Raw genomic sequence first — 25,082 nt, forward strand, 5'->3', positions numbered from 1 at the left:
GAGACTCCTGGGTTAGGACAAGGTCCCACGAGGACTGAGAGAAGTGAGAGGATAAAGCGTATGGGAATTGTAGCCCATGCTGGGCAGAGCAAAAACATTTTTGGTGGGAGGTGGTGTGGCCTAGTGATGAGCACACTGAACTGGGGCTCAGGAGAACAAGGGTCTGTTCCTCGCTCTGCGGCGAGTCTCCTGGATGCCCTTGGGTAAATCTCTTCACATCTATGTGCCACAGGTTTTCCCCCCATGTAAAATGAAGATTGTGATACTCTGTTGTAAAGCACTTTGAGATCTAATAGTGAAAGGCACTTAAGAGCTAGGTATTATTATGGTATCTTGCCAAGGGCTTTAGTTTTAATCAAGTTATTCTCTGAGACAAGTACCAGAAACAGACTGTGGAGTGGCATTGATCCTTTCTGGGCCAAGCGGCCTAACTCCTGCCTCTCCTAAAAATTCCCTCCCACCTAGGTGGCTCCCAGCAGGTCTGTTCTTAGTCACATGTTGTCCCTGTCATGTGACCCTTGGGCTCCAAAGCTGGGGTTGAGACCCTGCCTAATGTTAAGAGGCCAGCTAATCCTGTGACTGCATCCAAGAAAATTCAGAGCCGTTCCTGTCCTGCTGTCAAACCCCAGAATTCTCCATCTCATCACAGCCTCCAAAGAAGGTTTTTATACATCTTAATACCTTTTTGGGATATAAAATCTTTCAAGGTAATGACTTTGCACTTACATCCCTTCCCACTTGTTCTAAATGGCGTTATAAAGATGAGAGAAAATCATTATCCCCATGTTACAGATGAGGAAAGTGAGGCACATAGTGGTTTAATGAGGTGCACCAAGTCCCATGGCAAGTCAGTGGCAGAGTCAGGACTCAAACCCACTTTCAGTTGTGTGCTTAGGCTACTCAATCACAGCTGCTCCCATCATGCATAGGCTAAAAAGCCCTGCCACGTGGAGTTTGGAGGCCTTCTAGACTAGTTCCATAGAGCAGTGAGGTCCTTGGTGGCTGTGAAGTCATAGAAGGATGTATTCTGGAATGGCAGGAAAGCAGGAGTCAGCTGGCATGACCATGCCAGCTCTGTAGTAGTATTTTAAAAGAGATGTCTGCATGTAGACCTGTGCTGGATACCTGGTTCTGCCTCTTTGTCCCTTGAGGGCTGCCACACCTAATTTCACTGTTACCTAATTTTTTGGCCAGCTAGCCAGAAGCAGTTTCCTCTCTCACTTTGACATGGAGCTTTAGCACTTGGAGTTCGACAGATTTAAAGCTTGTCAAGCTTACATCTAAAAGTTATAGATTATAAATCACACATTAGATATGGGCTTGAACCGAAACTACAGCTCTATGTCCCAACGAGCTCTGGTGGATCCAATTTTGTTTTCCATATGATAGGTGGTACCATTTTCCACTGTTCAATTTCCTGCCCCCCCTCCCAACACGTGATTAGAAATCCAAAGGATCGACACTCAGTTACTCTGTTCATGCACTTGAGGCAAAAACGGTTGTGGCAGGAAGAAAGGAAAAGGTGGGGGTAAAATGTTTTTGTGCTCCCTGTAATATATGCTCCGTTTCCCATAGTCCTTTGCAGAGAGAACAGCCATATGGCCATGCCCCCAATCCATCCCCGACTCACTCCCTACCTCTCCTGGCATGCCCCCGATCAGCCCCCCTACAGTAGGATCTTGGAGCACGGCTGGCATAATGTCTTTACATTAGCTGGAGAGGCCTCCTGAACAGGGATATTATTGGAGGGCAGGGGCTGGTTCCATCCCCCCTAAGGCCCCTGTTGGTTGCCAAAGTAACCAGGTTCTTGTGAAGTCGGTGGAAGTGTTACATCTCAAGCTGCCCAAGGCCCAGTGTGACGACCTCCAGCAATGACGCCTGCAGGAAGCTCACCATGCTGTATGAATCTTTCGTCCATTGTAAAGGACTCTTTCTGTGACCTCAGTTCCATGGTCCTGCATTTCGGATGTAAATAATTTTCAAGGAGAGGAGGTCACCAAAGGAACATGGGCGAATGAGGGACCTGTGTGAGGTGTGAAGGGAGTCGCGTTTGGGTATCAGGACAGGGTTTTCCTCTCATTGTGGATTATACAAAGGAAAAATGAGCTGGAGTTGACAAGAGAGGAGGAATTTAAAATGGTGAAACTCTAGGTCCTGTCTTCTTTTATGCAACGAGCCAGTATTGACAGAGATGACGACTCAGGAGAAAAGAGACAGAAGTGCAGTTGTGAGTCTGCCAGCAGTGGGAAGAAACAACCAAGGAAAATAGATTACTTTTTATTAGATTTCTTTTGCTGCCTGTGAATGGGATTAGATGCCAAATTAAGCATGAGCAGGTGAATGGTAGAAGAATCAGTATTACCAACGGCACCATCCAAAAATTAGGAGTGAGGCCTCCCCAAATCATCAGATTGGTTTAAAAACCTTCAGATTTTTTTTACGGAGTGCTTGAGTCTCTGCAACTCTGAGACAATTTTTTTTTTTTAAATAAAAGCTGAGATTTTCACTTATTCACATCACTTCAGGAGCTGGGGCATCAAGCGTAATGCCAAAGATTGCAAGTGTTGGAACACTGAAGAATCTGGGCATATGTTTTTTGTCAGACTAATTCAGTCTTGTGGGTCTGATCATGCCCTTCACATGTGGGTCTCTGCCTCCCCATGGGGCGGGAGACAGCTAGACGCCTCTGCAGCAGTATTCCCTACTTCCTAAACCCCAGGTCCCATGGAGGGCCCTTCAAACAGGGAGATGGAACAGGCTAGCCTATTGTTGGTGTCACTAAGCATAACCTTACGTAACTCGGGAGGGTGGAAGGCCACAAGAGTATGGAGCCTTCCTGGTTTTAGGCCTCAGCAGACAAGAGTCCCTCCATGTCTGAACTTTAATCGACCTAAAAGACCAGGTGTAACAGCCGTTATCAGTTGCAACAGTTCTAACTGGTCTAAAGCAGAAATAATGAAGCTTGTGCACCTTTAGCAGAAGGACAAGATAACTTGCAGAAGGAAAACTTACTAACGAGCTGCCGCAGCTAAGATTACTTAATGCACCTGCGCTTACGTAATTGCTACAGGGGGAGGAAGGAGGAGGAGGGAGGGGAAACGGGGGATTGCTAGTCAGTGGGAAAAGTTCTCATGGATATAAAGGAACAGACTGCTTGTTTTAGGTGTGCTTGATCTGAGTCAATCTCCCTGCACCGCTTTGAGATCTCAAATAAACTTGGTTTGCTTCTCCACCCTGGTGTGTTTATTGGCGCGGCACACCAGGCGACGGACGCCCCCGCTGTTGCTTGGCCTCAGGCAGTTATCTGCCGGCAATCCTCGTTACCGATGAATCTCCTCTTTAACTGATACTATGGGGATGAGGTCTCAGACAAGTACCTAGGTAGAATCACTGAGTGATCTTATCATTGTCTTTCCAAACCTGGCCATTCCCTGCTGTTTGTTACTTGGAGCATCTCATCTGCAATGTAACCCTGATCATGGACTCAGCTCTGCACAGCTGGACCTCTGGAGCTGTGCAAAATTTCTTTGACTTCAGCTTTGCAAGGATTCGGGGGTCCTGACGATGCACGTCACTTTGAAGGATCGGGGCTTTACATTGTAAGCTCCTTCGGGGCAGGGGTTGTGTGTTTCTATCTCTTCTGTCAAGGATCTAGTATGAATACATTTTAATAATAATTAATTAATAGCAGCAATCACTGTGAAGCAGTGTGGTCAGCATATAGGGTATTGGATTAGGATGATCTGGGTTCCACCACTGACCTGCGGTGTGACATTGGGCAAGTTTCTGTGCCTCTTTTTCCCATCTAAGCCTTTGCGGGTATGTCTACACAGCAAAGAAAAACCTGCGGCTAGCCCGTGCCAGCCGACTTGAGCTCTGTCTGCAAGGCTGTTTCATTGCTGTGTAGGCTTCCAAGCTGCAGCGTGAGCTCTGTGACCCTCCCACCTGGCAGGGTCCTAGAGCCCCAGCCTTAGCCTGAGCCCAGGAGCCTGCACAACAATGAAACAGCTCTGCAGCCTGAGCCCTGGGAGCCCAAGTGTCTAGTCACTGTGGAGACATACCCTGTTGGTCTTGTCTATCTAGATTGTAAGCTCGTTAGGGAAGGTACTGTGTTTGGGTTTTTTTAATACCATTGTGCCTAGTGCAATGAATCCTGATCTTGGTTGGAGCCTCTAGGTGCTGTTGTGATCCAAATATTTTTTCTCTATTTATTATTACTATTATTATTTATTAATAAACAGCCTAAATCAGCTTTCACTGAAAGCCAGTTATGTAAACGCAAATGCTCAGAGCAATACCTGAGCATCTTTGGTTTGCTGAAGAGGAAGTTTTGGGTTTATTTTCAGATCATACTTTAAATGCTTTAAATTACAATCTTGTAACCATTCCCAACAAGAAAAGATTGGCCATACACCATTGCCAGGTCACACTTTACAAGAATCTTCTTAGAGGTAAATGGCACAGTACAATCTTTTTTAAATTTTTTTTAAAACTGTGTTCCATAGTAATGTAAAAATACCTAAAGAATGTGTGTAAACAAAATCCCTTTGAATTTCTCTTGACCATTTATGTGTTGACCCGAGGAGCCCAAAGCAAAAGTGCTCCAGAGTTTAGGGAAGTTCACAGTCAAACTTTGCCGCTGGTGACCATTTACTTTTGCCTCTGTTCATTTCCTCCTCTTGGAGGAGGAAAATGTACTGGTCAGTTTCATGAACGTTTCACTTTCTGTTTCTTGGGCCTGCTCCAAAGCACATTCAATGGAAAGTCTCCCATTGATTTCAGTGGGCTTTGGACCAGATTTCTTATTCCCACTGCTACAGCAACTACTGTTTAACTCCGGATCAAGATTGTTTTTACTGACTTTTTTTTTTAAAACATAATAGCGAAAACATTTTTCTTCCTCTGCTGCTTTGTTCAACATCTCTTGTTTATAAACCGCGTAAGCCAATTCTGCAATCCGATCCACTGATGCAGAACTCTGCTGACATGGTTGGGATGCAGATGGGCCCTTTTAATGGATCAGAGCCTAACCTTCCGTAACAATATTTCTTTAACAGAAACTGTTTGCTATGTGCCAGTATAAACACTACAGCTGCCGGACCAGACACCTTAAACTTCACATTAGCTCATATCTTTGTCCTGTCAAAATAATGGGAACGTCTCAAGATTTAACTATACTATTGAGTAACTTATCTTTCTGCTTCGTATTTATATGGTTACCCTTGAGTTCTCTTTAAAATGACTGATTTTGGCACCTTTAAATTGATTGCTTTTCCAATCCTAGATTATCTTTCTTTACTGTCTGGTTGGAGGGAAAGTAAAAATATCTGAACCTACCGAGGGAAAATAAAAGCTTTAACTACCATTTTTCCCCTCCCCTCGAAATAAGTTTCAGGCAAAAAGCTGATACATAACCAATTTCTTATTAATGATTGGCCTGCTAAACCCAGGGTTGTGAGTTCAATTCTTGAGGGGGGCCACTTAGGGATCTGGGGGTTGGTCCTGCTTTGAGCAGGGGGTTGGACTAGATGACCTCCTGCGGTCCCTTCCAACCCTGATATTCTGTGATATTTTTGGAAATATTCCAGTGCTTCTCTGCTGAAGGATTAGTGTTTTTTGACTTGCAGTGGACTGATTGCTTCTAGTTTCATAGTTAATTGAAAGAGAATGTACACTGGGGATGACAGATGTACACATTCTGAGGTTACCTGAGTTTGAAATAGTCATGGTGTTTCATGCACATCAGGAGAAATAAAGATGAAGTGGCGAAATGATCATTTATTTATATAGTGCCCCAAGTGCACTAGGTGTTTTATAGACAAAGAGGTCAACAAGGACATTTCTCCGGTAACAATCTATTATTATTTACTGTTTGTCTTCCAGTGATACCCAAAAGTTCCCCTCACGATTAAAGCCCCACTCTGCTGGGCCCCGTACAAACGTGTAATTAGACAGCCTCTGCCCCAAAGAGTTTACAGTCCAAGTGCTAGATTGTACTTCTAAGGCACAGCCCTGAGCAGAGGTTGATTGTGTAAGATGCCTCATCCCTGGTAGGCCTGGTGATTCAGAGAAACTCCCCGTGTCACAAAATCCTTCCCTGCAGTCTCCTTGCTCCAGGGCTGTAGTGATTTACCACTGGCTTAGATCAGCTGCTTGGCTGAGCTGCTCTGGATGGTGCATTGTGCGGAGACAGAGCCATGGCTTAGCATCACAGTGGCAGTTTGGTTTAAAAGAACCCAAGTTTCCAGATTTATAGCCTGTTACTCTCCATACTAGACCATGCTGCTTTTCAGCACTTGGCCCTGTTAAGGTCAAGTATCCAGAACTACTTCAGGAACAGGTTAGAGATGTAGCAGAGGAATGATGGGCTTTGTGGTTAAGGCGCTATACTGAACCAAGTCCCTAGTTCAGCCGTAGGCTCCCTATATAACCTTGTTCAAGTCCCCAATAGACTAACGAAAAGCCCATTGACATCAATGAAAGAATCCCATTGACTTCAGTGGATTTTGGATTGGACCCTAATCTGTTACTCATCGGTAAATAAGAGAACTATTATCATCCCCATTCCAAAGGATAACTTCATTGGTGCTCAGATATTGTAATGATAAAAGCCACAGAAGTACATAAATTAATTGCAGCAATCAAAATGCAGGGTGACTCAAAAGAAAACGTTGAAGAAGAGCTAGGGAAGTGTGTTTACTTGCTCAGGCTGAGGGAACTGGGATTATTTAGTCTGCAGAAGAGAAGAATGAGAGGGGATTTGATAGCTGCTTTCAATTACCTGAAAGGGGGTTCCAAAGAGGATGGAGCTCGGCTGTTCTCTGTGGTAGCAGATGACAGAACGAGGAATAATGGTCTCAAGTTGCAGTGGGGGAGGTTTAGGTTGGATATTAGGAAAAACTTTTTCACTAGGAGAGTGGTGAAGCACTGGAATGGGTTACCTAGGGAGGTGGTGGAATCTCCATCCTTAGAGGTTTTTAAGGACAGGCTTGACAAAGCCCTGGCTGGGATGATTTAGTTGGGGTTTGGTCCTGCACTGAGCAGGGAGTTGGACTAGCTGACCTCCTGAGGTCCCTTCCAACCCTGATATTCTATGAAAATAGGCTGCTCATTTATTCTCTTTTACTCTCTTGCAGGACATTTTTGTTACATGATGAATTAGGAAAGGAAGAAATCTTATTGTGAGCAATGGAAACTAGGATGTCTTTGATTTCCGCCATGCAAGAGACTCAACATCTATCCCTATCCCAGGAGAAGGGTCAGAGTCCAGCCAATGGGAATGGAGAACAGTTTGATTCAGGTGAGCTCTTGTTTTCCCCGTCTGTTTCACTTTTAAGTAAATAAAACAGATTTTCTCGTGCAAGATGAAATTTTTCAAAATTCAACAACATTTGGAAGAAAATTGGCAAAACTTTTGACAATGTTTCCTTTGTTTTTCAACCCTTTTTAAAATTTTGCTTTTCTTCCCCAAAAATTTACAAATATGTTTGGAAGTTTTTCCTTTATTTGGATCAGCTGGATTGATCAACTTTTTCTAGAATTTTTTTTTTGTCCTATGTTTTTATTTAGATTTTTTTTTTCCCCACAAAAAACATCCCCGCTATCAGAGCGTGCAATACATTTCTCAAATGGTGCTAAGGGGTGTATCTCCACCGCATGCGCTTCTCTCCCTGGGGAGAAGATGAGAGAACAAACGTGTGCCTTATAAGTAGTTATGTTGTTTAATGCACTACTGGAAGGTGCTCCTAGACTATGGCCACGTCCAGACTAGATATTAAAATCGATTTTAGATACGCAACTTCAGCTACGGGAATAACGTAGCTGAAGTCGAATTTCTAAAATCGAGGTACTCACCCGTCTGGACGGCGCTGCATCGATGTCCGCGGGTCTCCGTGTCGATTCCGGAACTCCGTTCGGGTTGATGGAGTTCCGGAATCGATGTAAGCGCGCTCGGGGATCGATACATCGCGTCCAGACTAGACGCGATATATCGATCCCCGAGCAATCGATTTTAACCCGCCGATGCCGTGGGTTAGTCTGGACGAGGGCTATGATGATGAGTGTGGCACAAGGACTTATAGATAAGATTAGTATTTTGTCATAGTTATTTGTAGTAAAAGTCAGGGATAAGTCATAGGCAATAAACAAAAATTCGTGGGAGCCTGTGACCTGTCCATGACTTTTACTAAAAATAACTGTGATAAAATGGGTCTGATGAGAGCCTGAGACCTGCTAGAGGAGGGGAGAGGTGGCATCCAGCCCCTGCTGCCACTGTGGCTGACAGTTCCAGGGTTCCCCCCGCTGCTTGCAGTGGCTTGGAGCTCTGGGGTCCTCCTGTGGCTGCAGGGGTCCCCCCGACACCTATGGTGGCTCAGAGCTCCAGGTCCCCCCATGTTGGCTGAGAGCTGTGGGGGTGCCCCTGCCTGCGGGGGCTTACAGCTCCTGCCCTACTGCCCCAGGGCCAAAGCGGAAAATGTCATGGCAGTCTCTGGAAGTCACAGAATCCATGTCTTCCTCGACCTCCGAGACATAGTTTTAGCCTTACAAATTGATTCAATTCTCGAAGGATCTTTCTTTAACTCTTTGCAAAGTGAGCTTGGAATCTGTGACTACAGCCTCGTTTGGGGTGAAATCCGCTGTGTGCGGAGCACCAGCATGCGGCCTGTGCAGCACTTCAGTCCCACTTGACTACTCAAAATAAAGTTTAAGTGGCACATAGACTTTGTTCTGGCTCTTTGCACAGGAGTGAATCATCTGGGACGATTTAATACATGGCCACAGAACTATTGGTACAGCTATTTCTAGCTCTTTATTTTTCCAAACTTGGGAAGATGAAGGCTCTTTCTTCAGACTGATGGTCTTGCTATTAAGGTTCTGGACAGGGACCTAGGACTCCTGGGTTCAGTTGCCTGCTCTGCCACTGGTTCTTCTCTGTGACCTTGGCCAGTCACTACCAGTTAGCATCTCCGTTCCCTGTGTTTTGCTTGCATGTTGTATCCTTTTCTCCCACCCTGTTTAGGTTGTAAGTGCTGCAGGGCAGGGACTGTGGCTATGTCTCCTCTGTGATAAGAGATGTGACTGCAGCATGTGTAGACATACCCCGAGCTAGCTTTGATTTTTGATAGGTCAAATTAAAAAAGCAGTGATGTGGCAGCAGCAGTATGGGCTTAGCCAGTCAAGTAAATACTCTAGGTCCCAGCCTCATGCTGCTGAGGCTTAGTTGCTGTTGTTACTTGAGTTAGCTAGATAAAAGCTAGCTCAGTGTGTCTACACATGCTGCAGTCATGCCTCTGGTTGTAATGTAAACATACCCATAGTAAAACAATGTGTTTATAGCAGTGGTCCCCAAACTGTAGGGGACATGGAGGAATGTTGTGGGGGAGGGAAGCGCACGGAAGGGGCAGGGAGGGAGCGCCATGCCCCGGCCCCACTCTGCCCCCAGCCCAGCTCTGCCTCCAAGCCCAGCTCTACTTCCAGGCAAGATCTGCCCCACTCCGCCCCCTGTTCTGCCAGCCCAATGTTGCTCTCATTCCCTCTCTGCCCCCACACTAGCTCCGCCTCTTGCCCTAGCTCCTCCCCCATCCCCAGTTCTGCCCCCTGCTCCGCCTTCATCCCAAGCTCCGCTGATGAGGAAGGCTTGGCTGTGCAGTAACGGGTGGGTGGGTTCGGGGGAGGAATGGACAGATTCTGTTAAAGGGAAGAGGCGGTGCGACTAGAAAAATTTGCACACCACTGGGTTATGTAGTGCCTAATACGCTGGGGTGCTGCTGATGGTAAAGACTTCTGCAATCCACACAATAAATAATAACCAGTATTGTACAGCTCATCTTCCGTGAACAGATTGATACGTGCGTCTTCCATTGTCGTATTCGTCCTGGGGCTGATAACGCTAAATCCTTTTCCCAACAATCGGACATTTCCATGAGGCTTGCTGATGATGAGTTATAAATGTCAGACGGAGGGTCAGATTTTCTAATGAGCTCAGTGCCCTGGTAGCTTGCACTGAGAACCTGGAGTGTTCTCAGTGTGGACTGGTGGGTGCTGAGAATTCTGCAACTCTGGCTCCCAGTTGTTTAAAGGTTCTGCACTCTCCTTGCGCTCCTGGTGAATGAAAGGACCGTTCCCCCGAGGCTGTATACTGAAGGAATTAGAGGATGAATTTCAGAAGTGCTCAGCGTTGGCCTAACTCTTCTCCCGTGGAAGCCAATGGACATTTAACCATCGCTCCCTTTGAAGTCAATGATTAAAATCCCATTTGCTTCAAGAAGAGCAGAGTTAGACCAGTGGTGAATGCTTTTAAAATCCCCTTCGATGCCTTTTCAGGACTTATTGGATCTCTTCTTTCAGACCATGCTGTTAATGTTCTGTTGTTCACCTTCCCGATAAGCCTCTTGAAGAAAAGAATTGATAGCTCTGCATTATATTTGAAAGAAACTCAAACAGATTGGCCAATTGTAACTTTATATTTTTAATCACACCTGAAAAACCTTGGAAACTTTTGCTTTATGCATCCAACCTCTGTTTAAAAGTGAAAGCCTCATGGTTCTCTAAGCTTTGATGCTGCAGTGAATGGGTTATTTCGCTAGGTTTTGAACTCCTCTAGCTCCCACATCTTCTTTGCATATCTTCTCCAAAGCATCTGGCTTCTGCTCCAGTGCTTGCATCAGAGATGAGATCCCGGAAGGCTCCAATCTGCTGAGCACCCTGGAGAATAAGATTCTAAGAGCATGATGCTGGGAGCTTCTAACATTGCACAGCACCTTGCAGGAGGCACTGGGGAACTGGCAGAATTGGGTCCTGAGTTCTTTGGAGGCTACTGAATAGTTTCAAACTGCTTTTCTTTGTGTTTCAGATTCGACCAGTTGCTCTCCTCGAGTGGTTTATTTGATCCTCTCTTTGCCTCTTCTCAGGCTGTCCCTTGTCCATAGGAATTCAGTCACTCAACGTTTCTGTCTCTTGACCATCAACATTCACATCCACAACATCCAGTAATTGCTCTACTTCCGTGGGCAACAGGGATTTCATTTTGCTCTTTAGAAAGCTGATATTAGGCCCTTTTTTTGTATTTCACCTCGGTTTTCATGGTAGGAATCCAAGGCCAGTGTAAATGGGCAGTGGCATCTTAATTGAATAGATTTGTCGCCTTGGAGGCTTTTTGCTTCCCGCCACTTTGTCCATGACCCAGAAAATCACATCTGATGCCTTGTAAAAGGGAAGTGAATTAAAGGTTCATCATGAAAGGCACCAGGTCATCAACCCTACAGACGGAAGTTCTCTATTTATTCACAGAACACAGGTTTCAGCCGCACAAGCATAACCCATTAGGCAGTATGCCTAGTTCTTAGAGAATATGAATCTCGTCCCCATGTAGACAGCCTGGCTCTTTAGCTTAAACTCATGTTTATAGTGCTGGTGATCTCTAGTTTTGGCTAAGATGGTGGTGGTTGTGTGTGTGGCAGCTTGTTTGGGATGTGAACTGCCATGGGACTCAAATGTTTGGGATGTGCTTCCATTCAGAAGAGGTATGTAAGCCACTATTCAGTATGTGTTATGTCTCCCCATTTCCTATGCCCACTCCACAGAGGATATGGGTCTTAGCTTAAGCTGTAGAGGCGTAGCCTTTCAGCTCTGGAGGTCCCTGGTTCGGCCCTGGGTCTTGTGCCCCAGCCACATTCTGCAGAGGGAGATGGGAGTTCAGCCTCCATAGAGCACTTTTTCTGGGATTGCCAGTTATGAAGGAAGCTTCTGTGGACACCTGAACCCCAAACAGCAGTCAGTTGAGAATGATAAAAAAAAACATTGTGAATTGTGCCAGATCTGGGGTGGTGACTGAGAGTGGGAATGGCTCCTTGTGATGGCAGTGGTCACTCTGGCATGCCCCCTTGTGAGTAGGTGTGGGGTTATCATACCTTCCCCTTCATCATCTCTTCCTGTTGTCCATCTCTGTCTGGGCCTTCTGTGACCTAGCCCTCCGACCCAGTCACTTGAAGTCCCTTCCCCTGGCTTCCCCCAGGCTGGCAGCAAAGTCCTTCCAACTCACCATGGGAGTAAATGGAAAAAAAAATCACACTCTTCTCTCTGGAGTAGCAGGTCTCAGGATTTCTCCCTGAGCTCAGTAGAGCTCAGAACTACAAACAAAATCAAGCACTTGAAGCATCTTCTGCCCTTCGCTGGGCCCTCTGAGCTTCTTGTCCTCTCCTGTTTGGAACTGGGTTATGAGTTAGCCAGTTGCAAGGCTTTTGCCAGCTTCTCCCTTAGCAGGCACCTTTTTCCTAATTAGCCATCAGGCTTCAGGGTCTTCATCAGGCCAGCCTTTCCCTGCTGATATCTCCTGGTGTCTGCCCTGCTATGTGGGAGGAGGCAGTATTTATACTGGTCCCCTTCTCCCAGCTCATTCCCCATTGGTTCAGGTGGGGAAGGGAAACCTTGCCCCCACCCTCTCTGCAGGCTCTTGGCTCTGGGCCCTTAAAGAAACAGTAATATGGCCCTAAGCGGATCAGCAGTGAGTTCTGGGAGCAAGAGTTAAAGAGTTGGGGGTGCAGGATGTGTTCTTGTCCATTGTGCCAGCTGAAAGTAAGAGTCCAGCCAGGGACAGATACATCTTGGAGAAGAATGTATAGTTGCACAGATGGTGTCAACAGGAGGGCTTTGGCTTTCTTTACCATTGGATGGTATTCTGGGAAGGAGGACTACTGGGAAGAGATGGAAACCAATGTGGCTCCATCAGGAGCTCTTTAATGACCTGAAAATCAAAAAGGAGCCCTACAAAAAGTAGAAACGTGGACAAATTGTTAAAGACGAGTATAAAAGTATAGTGCGTGCACATAGGGACAAAATCGGAAAGGCTAAGGCACAAAATGAGATACACCTAGCAAGGGGCATAAGGCAGTAAGAAGAGGTTCTACAAATACATTACGAGCAAGAGAAAGAGGAATGAAAGTGTAGGTTCACTACTTAGCAGGGAAGATGAGCTAATAATGGAAGACATCAGAAAGCGAAGGTGTTTAATGCCTATTTTGCTACTATGTTCACTAAAAAGGTTGATTGTGACCAGATATGTAACACAATTAATGATGACAACAAGGGGGAAGGAGTGGAAGCCAGAATAGGGAAATAACAGGTTAAAGAATGTTTAGATAAGTTAGATGTATTCAGGGTGACGGATCCTGACAAAATTTACCCTAGGGACTTGGGGAACTAGCAGAAGCAATCTCTGAACTTCAGTGATTATCTCTGAGAACTCATGGAGGATGGGTGAGGTTTCAGAGGACTCATCAAGGGCAAACAATACCCATTTTGAACAGGCAGGGAGTTGGGGGGCGGAAAGGAGGACCCAGGGATTTATCGACCCGTCAGCCTAACCTCAATTCCTGAAAAGATAATGGAGCAACTGATCTAACAATCAATTTGTAAGCACATAGAGCATAATAGGGTCATGATAAATAGCCAGCATGGATTTGTCAAGAACAAATCATGCCAAGCCAACCTAATTTTCTTCTTTGACAGGGTTACTTGCATACTGGATGGAGCAGAAGCAGTAGATCTGATATATCTTGATTTCAGTAAGGCTTTTGACACAGTCCCCCATGACATTTTCATAAGCAAACTAGGGAAATGTGGTTTAGATCAAATTACTATCAGATGAATGCACAACTGGTTGAAAGGCCGATGAGTAGTTATCAATGGTTTGCTGTCGAACTGGGAAGACCCACCAAGTGGAGTCCCACAGGGGTTTGTCCTGGGTCTAATACTATTCAATATTTTTCATTAATAATTTGGATAAAAGATAAGAGTTTATAAAATTTGTGGATGATACCACACTGGTTGCAGGCATTTTGGTGGATGGGATTAAAATTCAATTCATCCTTGACAAATTGGAGAATTGGTCTGAAATCAACACGATGAAATTCAGTAAAGACAAGTGCAAAGTACCTCATGTAAGAAGGAAAAATCAAATACACAGCTACAAAATAGGGAACAACTGGCTAGTGAGTAGTACTGCAGAAAAAGATTTTGGGGTTACAGTGGATACCAAATTGAATATGAGCCAAGAATATGATGCAGTTGTGAAAAAGGCTAACATTCTGGAGTGTATGAATAGGAGTGTCCATATGTAAGACTCGAAGTAATTATTCTACTCTGCTTGGCACTGGTGAAGTCTTAGGTGGATTATTGTGTCCAGTTAAGGGTGTCACACATTAAGAAAGATATGGGCAATTGGAGAGAGTCCAGAGAAGAGCAATATAAATGATAAAAGATTTAGAAAACCTGATCTGTAAGGAAAGGTTGAAAAAACTGGGCATGCTAGTCTTGAGAAAAGAAGAATGAGGGTGGACCTGATAAGTCTTCAAATAGGCTAAGGGCTGTTATAAAGGGGGGGAGGGGGTGCTCCATTATTCTCCATGTTCACTGAAGGTAGGACAAGAAGTAATGGGTTTAATCTGCAGGTAGTTAAGCACTGGAATAGGTCATCAAGAATGGATGTAGAATCCCCATCATTGGAGGTTTGAAGAACAGGTTGGACAAAGACCTATCAAAGATGGTGTAGGTTCATTTGTGTAGCCTCAGTGAGGGAGGATGGAGTAGATGAGATCCCTTCCGGCCCTACATTTCTATGATTCTTCCCCGCCAGATCCTTTCCTGTGTCGTAAGCAGTAAGTATTTCCATTCCTCATGCAGTCACTGGCCCTGGTTTTTGTGGAGTCCGTTGTGACAACACTCCAGGCAGGAGAGGAAAAACAGTCTTGTTGTTTTGCTCACTTTCCCTGTCCTTGCCTCAGTCTCCCTTGGGGAGAAACAGGCCTCACAGTTTGAGGAAACACTGGTGCAGACATCTGAGAAACCAGTTTTAGTGATGAGCTGCCAAGTGTTTAACAAGCAGTTCCCACTCTGTTCTCTTCCTTAGCCTGTGAGAAATCTCACATGCTCATAGGGAGGAGGGCTCCGGGGACAGGAATTCAGTTTTTCCCTTGTTTAAGCTAAAAGGCTTTCCCAGAACCACAAGCAAGGGGGAAGGCAGCACCGCTTATTAAGTGCATGTTACTGGGAAGGGTTATAGGAGGCAAAATTGTGTTGGAGCATAGCACAGGTGTTGGTTGATGACTGGGGGTAGAGGGGCCAGAAAGATCCTAGCTAGATGGACTAGAGGAGAGGGATGTAGAAAGGGTCAAGACGGTGAACATTGGGTAGGGGAATATACCTAATGTTTACTGCATTCTGGAGCGGCTCTTGGACTCCACAGAAGTATTATTTCTCAGCTTGTTGCTATCGAGAAGTTCCAAGCAACCTGCTGGGCTGGGTAGGGATGATAACTTTGAGGTCCTGAGCAACCATGGGCCATGTTGTTGTTGTTGACATCTATGGTCCTAGCTAATCAGTGAATTTTACTGAATTCCTAAGCATCTCTTTTCAAGCTTGGTGACGTGAGCTGATGTCATGGGCTCATGATCATGCTGCCCTTCCCATATTGCTAATGGAGAGGTGGTGGTTGTGGTGATGGTGGGGAAGATCCTGCCTAAATGGGACCAGAGTAGAGGGGAGGGATGTAGCAAGGAGTTCTGGTATAGAACCATTGTTCTTAAGTATGCACACAGAAAACCCATGCAATGAGTAGAAACATCACCTTCCCCACTCTAAGGACAGGTAGCAGGTTACAAGAAGGGGAGGCACTATGCTAATGTGTGTATTAAATTCTCTGAGCATGAACTAGTGATTTCCAGAAACCTGAACAGTCAGTCAGTTTCAGCTGAGTGCTTATGGAGATAATCAAAGTGCTGTTTCTTCTCACCAGTCAGTCTGGCTTCTGATGCTCACCGGCTATTACAGCCAAAATCATCACATAAAGTTAACCCAGTTTCTCATCTGTAAAATGATCTGAATTTATCTGTCTAACTAAGGTACTTACACGGCTCTTATCACCAAAAGATCTCAGGGCTGCCGGGGACGGACAAGAGGGGCAATTTGCCCTGGGCCCCGCAGGGGCCCTGTGAGCCCTGGCCCAAGGGCTGTCCTGGTCTGTGGCGGCATTTTGGCGGCAGGGGCCCCTTCAGTGCTGCCGAAGATGCGGAGTGACTTAAGGGCCCCCAGCTGTTGAAATGCTGCCTAAGACCCGGATCGCCGCCAGGTGAGTACAAGCGCCACAGCTCCCCTGCTCCCCCTGAATCCTCTGGGTGGCCTTGCAGGATCCGAATGCCTCACTTCCTTTAATGTATCTGTCCTTATGCCACCCTTGTGACATACTACTATCCCCATTTTACAGATGTGGAACTGAGGCTAAGTGACTTACCCAAGGTCACACAAGAAGCCTGTAACAGAGCAGGGGCTTGAAGCAAGGTCTCTCAAGTCCTAGACTAGTGCCCTAAATGCTGGCACATCCTTCCCTCAGTTTTCTATTTCCGGACTGGAATCCAGGACAGATCTTTTCAGTCCAAAGCAGACTGCAAAGAGTTACAAAGGGATCTCACAAAACTGGGTGACTGGGCAACAAAATGGCAGATGAAATTCAATGGTGATAAATGCAAAGTAGTGCACATTGGAAAACATAATCCCAACTCTACATATAAAATGGTGGGGTCTAAATTAGCTGTTACCACTGAAGAAAGAGATCTTGGATTCATTGTGGATAATTCTCTGAAAACATCCACTCAATGTGCAGCAACAGTCAAAAAAGCTAACAGAATGTTGGGAATCATTGAGAGGGATAGATAATAAAACAGAAAATATCATATTGCTTCTATATAAACCCATGTTATGCGTACATCTCGAATACTGCATGCAGATGTGATCGCTCCATCTTAAAAAAGATATATTGGAATTGGAAAAGGTTCAGAGAAGGGCAGCAAAAATGATTAAGGATATGGAACAATTTCCATATGAGGAGATATTAATGAAACTGGGACTTTTCAGCTTAGAAAAGAGAAAACTAAGGGGGGGATATGATCGAGGTCTATGAAATCATGACTGCTGTGGAGAAAGTAAATAAGGAAGTGTTATTTACTCCTTCTTATAACACAAGAACTAGGGGTCACCAAATGCAATTAATAGGCAGCAGGTTTAAAAGAAGCAAAAGGAAGTGTTTTTTCAAGGGTCATACAGTCAGCCTGTGGAAGTCTTTGCCAGAGGATGTTGTGAAGGCCAAGACTATAATAGTGTTTTTTTAAAAAGAAATAGATAAATTCATGGAGGCAGGGCTATCCTTACCCATACGCAAACTATACAGCTGTGTAAGGCACCAAATTGCCTCAAATTTTCTGGTGCCGTATGCAGCTGTTTGCTGCTCCAGTGGCCAGCCCGATCCCTCGGCCAGCTGAGGCAGCCAGAAAAGCTGCACCCACTCCTGCCCTGCACCCACTCCACCCCTTACCCATAGCCCCTGTCCCCCCTCCGCCCTGCCTCTTCCCACCCCTGCTCTGCCCTAGCCCTGCCCCCACTCCATCCCTTCGCCTGAACTACGTCCTTGGGGACTGTAGCAGGGATTGGGTGCTCCCTGCACTCACTGGGCGGCGGGAAGTGTAGCGACCTGACCCCAACCTTCTCTGCTCTGCCAGCTTCCAGCTGTGCCTCTGGCTTGTGCTGGGGGGCGGTTCTCTCCTACCCCCCGAGACCTTCAGCTCAGCCTCCCCCCTCCCCCACGTAGGCCTGGGGCTGTGTAGGGCACCACAGTGTCTAGGGATGGCCCTGAATGGAGGACAGGTCCATCCATGACTATTAGCCAATATGGGCATGGGTGGTATCCCTAACCTCAGTTTGCCAGAGGCTGGAAGTGGGTGACAGGGGATGGATCACTTGGTGGTTGCCTGTTCTGTTTGTTCCCTTTGGGGTACCTGGCATTGTCTGCTGTCGGAAGACAGGATACTGGGCTAGATGGACCTTTGGTCTGACTCAGTATGGTCGTTCTTACATTCTTTCATTGATAAAGTAACATAACTAGCTAGAACATAGGAATAGATACAGGATAGAATCAGAACTGCTTAGCTGTGTGCCTTAGACTCTATACAGCTAAGAATTAAAGGGAAATATCCAACAGATAGGTTGGTAGGGAATTTGGGCTTTCTGAACAAAGGATCCAGGTTCTTTTTTCACTCTGAGTTTTTTCTTGTAGTCACGTGGCCTACAGTGTTAACAGTGAAGTCCTAGATGGCTGCAGTTTTATTGAAGTACCTTTAATTTCTATGGCATCTATCAATTGATGATCCCAGAGCACTTCAAAACCATTGAGATGGTAGCAGTTCATTACTATTTATTTTGTTTTCACACTGAGGCCCACACGAACATGAAATGTAAAGTAGGTTACACAGGTGTGACTGTTTCACCAAAAAAGAACATAGAGCAAAAGGATCCATAACTGAAACCCACCAAAGTAAGCACATCATAAAATTAGCCATCACCCCATGAACTCCTGAGGTGAAATCTTGACACCCCAGCCCATGGAATAAATGGGAGTTTTGCCAGTGACTTCAGCAGCTAGGTTTTTACCCTTGGAATGTTGATTTGAGTACTGGTAGATGGTATGGCTTTGTGAAAACCGCTCGTTAGAGTAATTATAATTATAATATTAAATACTTTTCATTTATGTAGCTCCTTTCAATCTGAGGGATTTGAAGCATTTTATAGAAATCAGCAAAAATTGATTTTGGAAACCCAGGCACAGAAAAAGGTTACATGACTTGCCCATGGACACACAGTAAATCACTGATAGAGTTAGGAATAGAATGTCCTGACTCTCTGTTCCTGGCCTAACCCCTTTGCAACCTGACTGTGGTCGCAGCCGATGCTATTGCAGAACTTCAGGAAAGAAACAGAAACAACACAAGAGGTTTTGGGGAATTTTCAGTCCCTTCCATTTCTCTGTAATGAAACTGAGCAAAACAAGACACTGAGCCCATGATAAACCAGTTCCCTGATGTTATTTTTACAGACACAGTAAACGTAATTTCCTGATAAAGTCTGTAGAGGAATCAGCCTTCTACTGTGTCAGAATGAAATGGAAGGACTGAGAGTAAAGGCCTGAAACCTCTGCAGCAGGAGGGGTGCTCAGCCCCTGGCGGCCCTCCATCTCAATGCGATGGGGTATGCAAACCCAGTGTGGACCCAAATGTATTAAAAGGCAAAACTGAGCCCTGTTAGTCCCCACCGACTGGGCCTGCTGAGCCTGCTCCAGGAGCCCAGGCACAGGTGCTGGACAGGCTGCAGGAGAGAGGAATCCTTCTCTGGGAAGCCAGTCAGAAAGTTGAGCCTGAGAGGGGCACCACGGGACAGGTAAGGCCCACAAGCAGAGCCTTCTCCAGCCACCACCCCCTTGAGAACGAGCAGCATCCTGGTCCATTGGGCTTATTTATTTATTTATTTTTTGGTAAGTAACTGACTGTTTGGACTATAGGGGCCGTGCCCCAAACTGAAGGGATCTATAGATAGGAAGTGGTCCAGGACAGCAGACATAGACTCTCTGCAGGGAGGACCTTGCCACTGTTGCTTCCAGAAGGAGTGTCTAGGTCTCCCTACCACAACCCCTTAGGGGCTGACATCCAAATGTGGGTGGAGGCCAGAAGTTTCCTGGCTTAGGGTCAAGAACCAGGTACCTCTACCATCCTGATGGCAGCTGGAGGTCTGGTGCAATAACTGCTAGGCAGCCTGGCCCTCCAAGCAACCTGTCTGGCTCAATCTTGCCCTTTTCATTTTGATTTTTAAAACAGATACTTTTTAGGTGTGTCACTGTACTGCACCCATCTTACTACTGAATGCAAAGAGAGCCTGATTTCTTAGCTCAGTCTAGTGATGCTTAGGGTATGGGAGATCTGGGTTAAATTTCTGGCTCTGTCACTAACATGTGTGACCTTGACCATTGTAGATTTATATCCCAGCTTGCCGCACAATAAGTGTTTTGTGTAGACATGACCATAGAGTCATTAGATTTTAAGGCTAGAAGAGACCACTATCATCATGCGTAACACAGGTGATGGACCCTCACTCATTAGTCTTTGCCTTAAGCCCATCACTTTTGTTTGGGCTTATCATAACCTTATTCCCAGATTTGGACCTTAGCGTCCAAAATATGGGGGTTAGCATGAAAACCTCCAAGCTTAGTTACCTGCTTGGACCTGGTACCTGCTGCCACCACCCAAAAAATTAGAGTGTTTTGGGGCACTCTGGTCCCTCTGAAAAACCTTCCCTGGGGACCCCAAGACCCAAATCCCTTGAGTCTCACAACAAAGGGAAATAATCCTTTTTCCCTTCCCCCCTCCAGGTGCTCCTGGAGAGATACACAGACACAAGCTCTGTGAATCCAAACAGAGGGACTTGCCCTCTCCGTTTCCAATCCTGGAACAAAAGCACTTTCCTCTTCACCCAGAGGAAATGCAAAATCAGGCTAGCAATCCAACACACAGATCTCCCCTTGATTTCTTCCTCCCACCAATTCCCTGGTGAGTACAGACTTAATTTCCCTGAAGTAAAGAAAACTCCAACAGGTTTTAAAAGAAAGCTTTATATAAAAAAGAAAGAAAAATACATACAAATGTTCTCTCTGTATTAAGATGATACAACACAGGGTCAATTGCTTAAAAGAATATTGAATAAACAGCCTTATTAAAAAAGAATACAAATCAAAGCACTCCAGCACTTATATTCATGCGAATACCAAAGAAAAGAAACCATATAACTTACTATCTGATCTCTTTGTCCTTACACTTAGAAACAGAAGATTAGAAAACAGAACTACTTCTCCAAAGCTCAGAGACAGCAGGCAGACAGACAAAAGACTCAGACACACAATTCCCTCCACCCAAAGTTGAAAAAATCCGGTTTCCTGATTGGTTCTCTGGTCAGGTGTTTCAGGTGAAAGAGACATTAACCCTTAGCTATCTGTTTATGACACGCCCCCCAAATTGCAGACAGTGGGGAAGCTCACTGGCGGCAATTTCCTTCTAGAACTTGAAAATAACCAGGTTAATACAACACATGCACCTTTACATATACTACTAAGTATATAACTAACAGACTTTTACATTTTAAGAACACTTTTTAACTACTGGATTCTGGGAAACTCTCACGGGAGAGAGCATCAGCAACTTTGTTAGAAGCTCCTGTGATGTGTTGAATTTTAAAATCAAAATCTTGGAGAGCTAAACTCCAACGAAGAAGTTTCTTGTTGTTCCCCTTGGCAGTATGAAGCCACTTTAGTGCAGCATGGTCAGTTTGTAGTTTGAACCGCCGTCCCCAAACATATGGGCGTAGCTTTTCCAGGGCGTACACAATGGCATAGCATTCCTTTTCACTGACTGACCAGTGACTTTCCCTCTCAGACAGTTTCTTGCTGAGAAACACGACAGGATGGAAGTTGTGATCTGTTGCTTCTTGCATGAGCACTGCTCCTATACCACGCTCAGATGCATCCGTGGTTACTAGGAATGGCTTGTCAAAGTCCGGGGCCCTGAGCACAGGGTCAGACATGAGCGTTGCCTTAAGCTGGGTAAAGGCTTTTTGACACTCATCAGTCCACTTAACGGCATTTGGCTGGGTCTTTTTGGTCAGGTCGGTCAATGCGGCAGCGATTTGGCTGTAGTGTGGTACAAATCGCCTGTAGTATCCGGCCAAGCCTAAGAAGGATTGGACTTGCTTTTTGGACCGTGGGACAGGCCACTTTTGGATAGCATCCACCTTGGCCTGTAGGGGGTTTATGGTTCCTCGACCCACCTGGTGCCCCAGGTAAGTCACTCTGTTTTGGCCTATTTGACACTTTTTGGCCTTAACAGTTAGTCCTGCCTGCCTGATGCGCTCAAAGACCTTTTCCAGGTGGAGTAGGTGTTCGGGCCAGGAGTCTGAAAAAATGGCCACATCATCGAGGTAGGCAACTGCAAATTCTCCCAGTCCAGCTAGTAGACCATCTACCAGCCTCTGGAAGGTGGCGGGTGCATTTCGAAGGCCGAAAGGAAGGACATTGAATTCAAACACCCCCGCATGGGTGACGAATGCTGACCTCTCCTTGGCAGGTTCATCTAGCGGTACTTGCCAGTACCCCTTGGTTAAGTCTATCGTAGAGATGAACTGGGCATGTCCCAACTTCTCCAATAGCTCATCGGTGCGTGGCATTGGATAGTTGTCCGGACGAGTTACAGCATTTAGCTTACGGTAGTCCATGCAAAAGCGTATTTCCCCATCTGGTTTGGGTACCAGAACCACTGGAGATGCCCATGCACTGGTAGATGAGCGGATTATACCCATCTGTAGCATGTTCTGGATCTCCCGTTCTATAGCAGCTTGGGCATGAGGAGACACCCGGTAGGGTGGGGTTCTGATTGGGTGAGCATTACCTGTATCAATGGAGTGGTATGCCCGTTCAGTCCGTCCTGGGGTGGCTGAGAACAATGGGGCGAAGCTAGTGCACAGCTCCTTGATTTGTCGCCGCTGCAGACGTTCCAGGGTGGTTGAGAGGTTCACCTCTTCCATGCCACCGTCTTTTTTCCCGTCGTAGTAGACACCGTCAGGCCACTCAGCATCATCTCCCTGGACCGTAAACTGACAAACCTGTAAGTCTCTGGAATAGAAAGGCTTGAGAGAATTAACATGGTACACTTTAGGCTTTAGTGGGGAATTGGGAAATGCTATGAGGTAGTTTACATTTCCCAGGCGCTCTTGGACTGTGAATGGCCCTTCCCATGATGCTTCCATCTTATGGGCCTGTTGCGCCTTCAAGACCATAACCTGGTCTCCTACCTTGAAGGAACGTTCTCTGGCATGTCTGTCATACCAGGCCTTTTGCTCTTTTTGAGCATCCTTTAGGTTCTCTCTAGCAAGGGCTAAAGAGTGTCGGAGGGTGCTTTGTAGGTTGCTTACAAAGTCCAGAATGTTAGTTCCTGGAGAAGGCGTAAACCCCTCCCATTGCTGCTTCACCAACTGTAATGGCCCCTTAACCTCGTGACCATACACAAGTTCAAATGGTGAAAACCCTAAACTGGGATGTGGTACAGCCCTGTAGGCAAACAGCAACTGCTGCAACACTAGGTCCCAATTATTGGAGAATTCGTTGATGAATTTTCGTATCATGGCCCCCATAGTTCCATTGAACCTTTCCACCAGGCCATTGGTTTGATGGTGGTACGGGGTGGCAACCAAGTGATTTACCCCATGAGTTTCCCACAGTTTTTCCATAGTCCCTGCCAGGAAATTAGACCCTGAATCTGTAAGGATGTCAGAGGGCCAACCTACCCTCGCAAAGATGTCTGTTAGGGCCAGGCACACAGTGTTAGCTCTGGTGTTGCCTAGAGCTACTGCTTCTGGCCATCGGGTAGCAAAGTCCACTAAAGTCAGTACGTACTGCTTTCCTTTGGGCGTCTTTTTTGGGAAAGGACCTAGAATATCCACAGCTACTCGCTGAAATGGGACCTCAATTATGGGGAGTGGCTGGAGAGGGGCCTTGACCTGGTCTTGAGGCTTACCTACTCTTTGGCATACCTCACAAGACCGGACATACTTGGCAACATCCTTGCCCATCCCCTCCCAGTGGAAGGACTTCCCCAACCGGTCCTTGGTTCTGTTCACCCCAGCATGGCCACTGGGATGATCATGGGCTAAGCTTAAGAGCTTCCCCCGGTACTTAGTTGGAACCACCAACTGTTTTTGCGGCTGCCATTCTTCCCGGTGTCCACCAGAAAGAATTTCCTTGTATAAAAGTCCTTGGTCTATAACAAACCGGGATCGATTAGAAGAGCTGAGAGGCGGTGGGGTGCTCCGTGCCGCCGCCCACGCTTTCTGAAGGCTGTCATCTGCTTCCTGCTCAGCCTGGAACTGTTCCCTTGAGGCTGGGGTCACCAGTTCTTCCTCAGACTGTGGACTTGGGCTTGGTCCCTCTGGAAGCGATGTAGGTGATGGGGTTGTTTCCGTTGCTGGTGAACCGCTCTCCGCTGGTGCACCTGAGGGTATTTCAGGCTCTGGCTGAGCCTTTTGGGTATGGCTGTGTTTTGCTTCTGCCAGTTCTGGCTCGCTGGCCCCCTCTGGCGTTGAGGTTGAAGATGTGGTTGCACTTGCTGGTTGCTGTTCCAGTTCCGGGCCTGGGACTGGAGGTGCTGTGGCTGTTTCAGTGGTAGGCATGGAATCCGGGTCCACTACCTCTGTCTGGGTCTCTGGTAACACAGACGGGGCGTCTGTGGACGGCTCAGGAACAGGAATGGGTCTGGAAGCTTGCCTGGTTTGGCTACGGGTAACCATTCCCACTCTCTTGGCCCGCCTCACCTGGTTGGCCAAGTCTTCCCCCAGTAGCATGGGGATAGGATAATTGTCATAGACTGCAAAAGTCCACATTCCTGACCAGCCTTTGTACTGGACAGGCAGTTGAGCTGTAGGCAAGTCTACAGCCTGTGACATGAAGGGGTAAATTGTAACTTTGGCCTTTGGGTTGATGAATGTGGGGTCTACGAAGGATTGGTGGATAGCTGACACTTGTGCCCCCGTGTCTCTCCACGCAGTAACCTTTTTTCCGCCCACTCTCAAATTTTCCCTTCGCTCCAAGGGTATTTGAGAGGCATCCGGGCCTGGGGATCTTTGGTGTGATGGTGGTGTAATGAATTGCACTCGCATGGTGTTCTTGGGACAGTTGGCCTTGATATGTCCCAGTTCATTACACTTAAAGCATCTTCCATCTGATGGGTCACTGGGCCGAGGTGAGTTACTGGAGACTGGTGAGGTTGAAGGGTAGGGTATCTGTGGCTTTATTTGGGTGATATGTGGGGTCTTTGGCTGTCCTCGGTTGTAGGGTTTATGGTCTGTGTGCCCCCTGTGGTAATCGTTCCCCTTGACAGTAGCTTTTTTGCTTTCTGCCAGTTCCATCCATTTGGCTCCAATCTCCCCCGCCTCAGCGATATCTTTGGGATTTCTATCTTGTATGTACCGTGTGATGTCTTCAGGAACACCATCCAAGAACTGCTCCATTTGTATGAGGAGGTTCAGTTCTTCCAAGGTTTGAATGTTGTTTCCTGTTAGCCAGGCCTCATAGTTTTTTGCAATGTAGTAGGCGTGTTTGGGAAATGACAGCTCTGGTTTCCACTTTTGGGTTCTGAAACGCCGACGGGCGTGATCTGGGGTTATCCCCA

The 25,082-nt window shown here is 46.3% G+C and overlaps 1 protein-coding gene across 3 annotated transcripts in view; it reads left to right on the plus strand.

Annotated features, from left to right (window-relative positions):
* The window catches only part of SFMBT2 (Scm like with four mbt domains 2), a 234,462-nt gene that overhangs the window by 34,721 nt on the left and 174,659 nt on the right, over window positions 1-25,082 (plus strand). For all 3 annotated transcript variants that reach the window (XM_030572497.1, XM_030572663.1, XM_030572588.1), the window contains exon 2: window positions 7,137-7,300. In XM_030572497.1, coding sequence (XP_030428357.1) covers window positions 7,189-7,300 — 112 coding nt within the window. In that variant the 5' untranslated portion in view covers window positions 7,137-7,188. The remainder of the gene's footprint in view (window positions 1-7,136; window positions 7,301-25,082) is intronic.

This window comes from Gopherus evgoodei, chromosome 1 (assembly GCF_007399415.2).
Source record: "Gopherus evgoodei ecotype Sinaloan lineage chromosome 1, rGopEvg1_v1.p, whole genome shotgun sequence".
NCBI lineage: Eukaryota > Metazoa > Chordata > Testudines > Testudinidae > Gopherus > Gopherus evgoodei.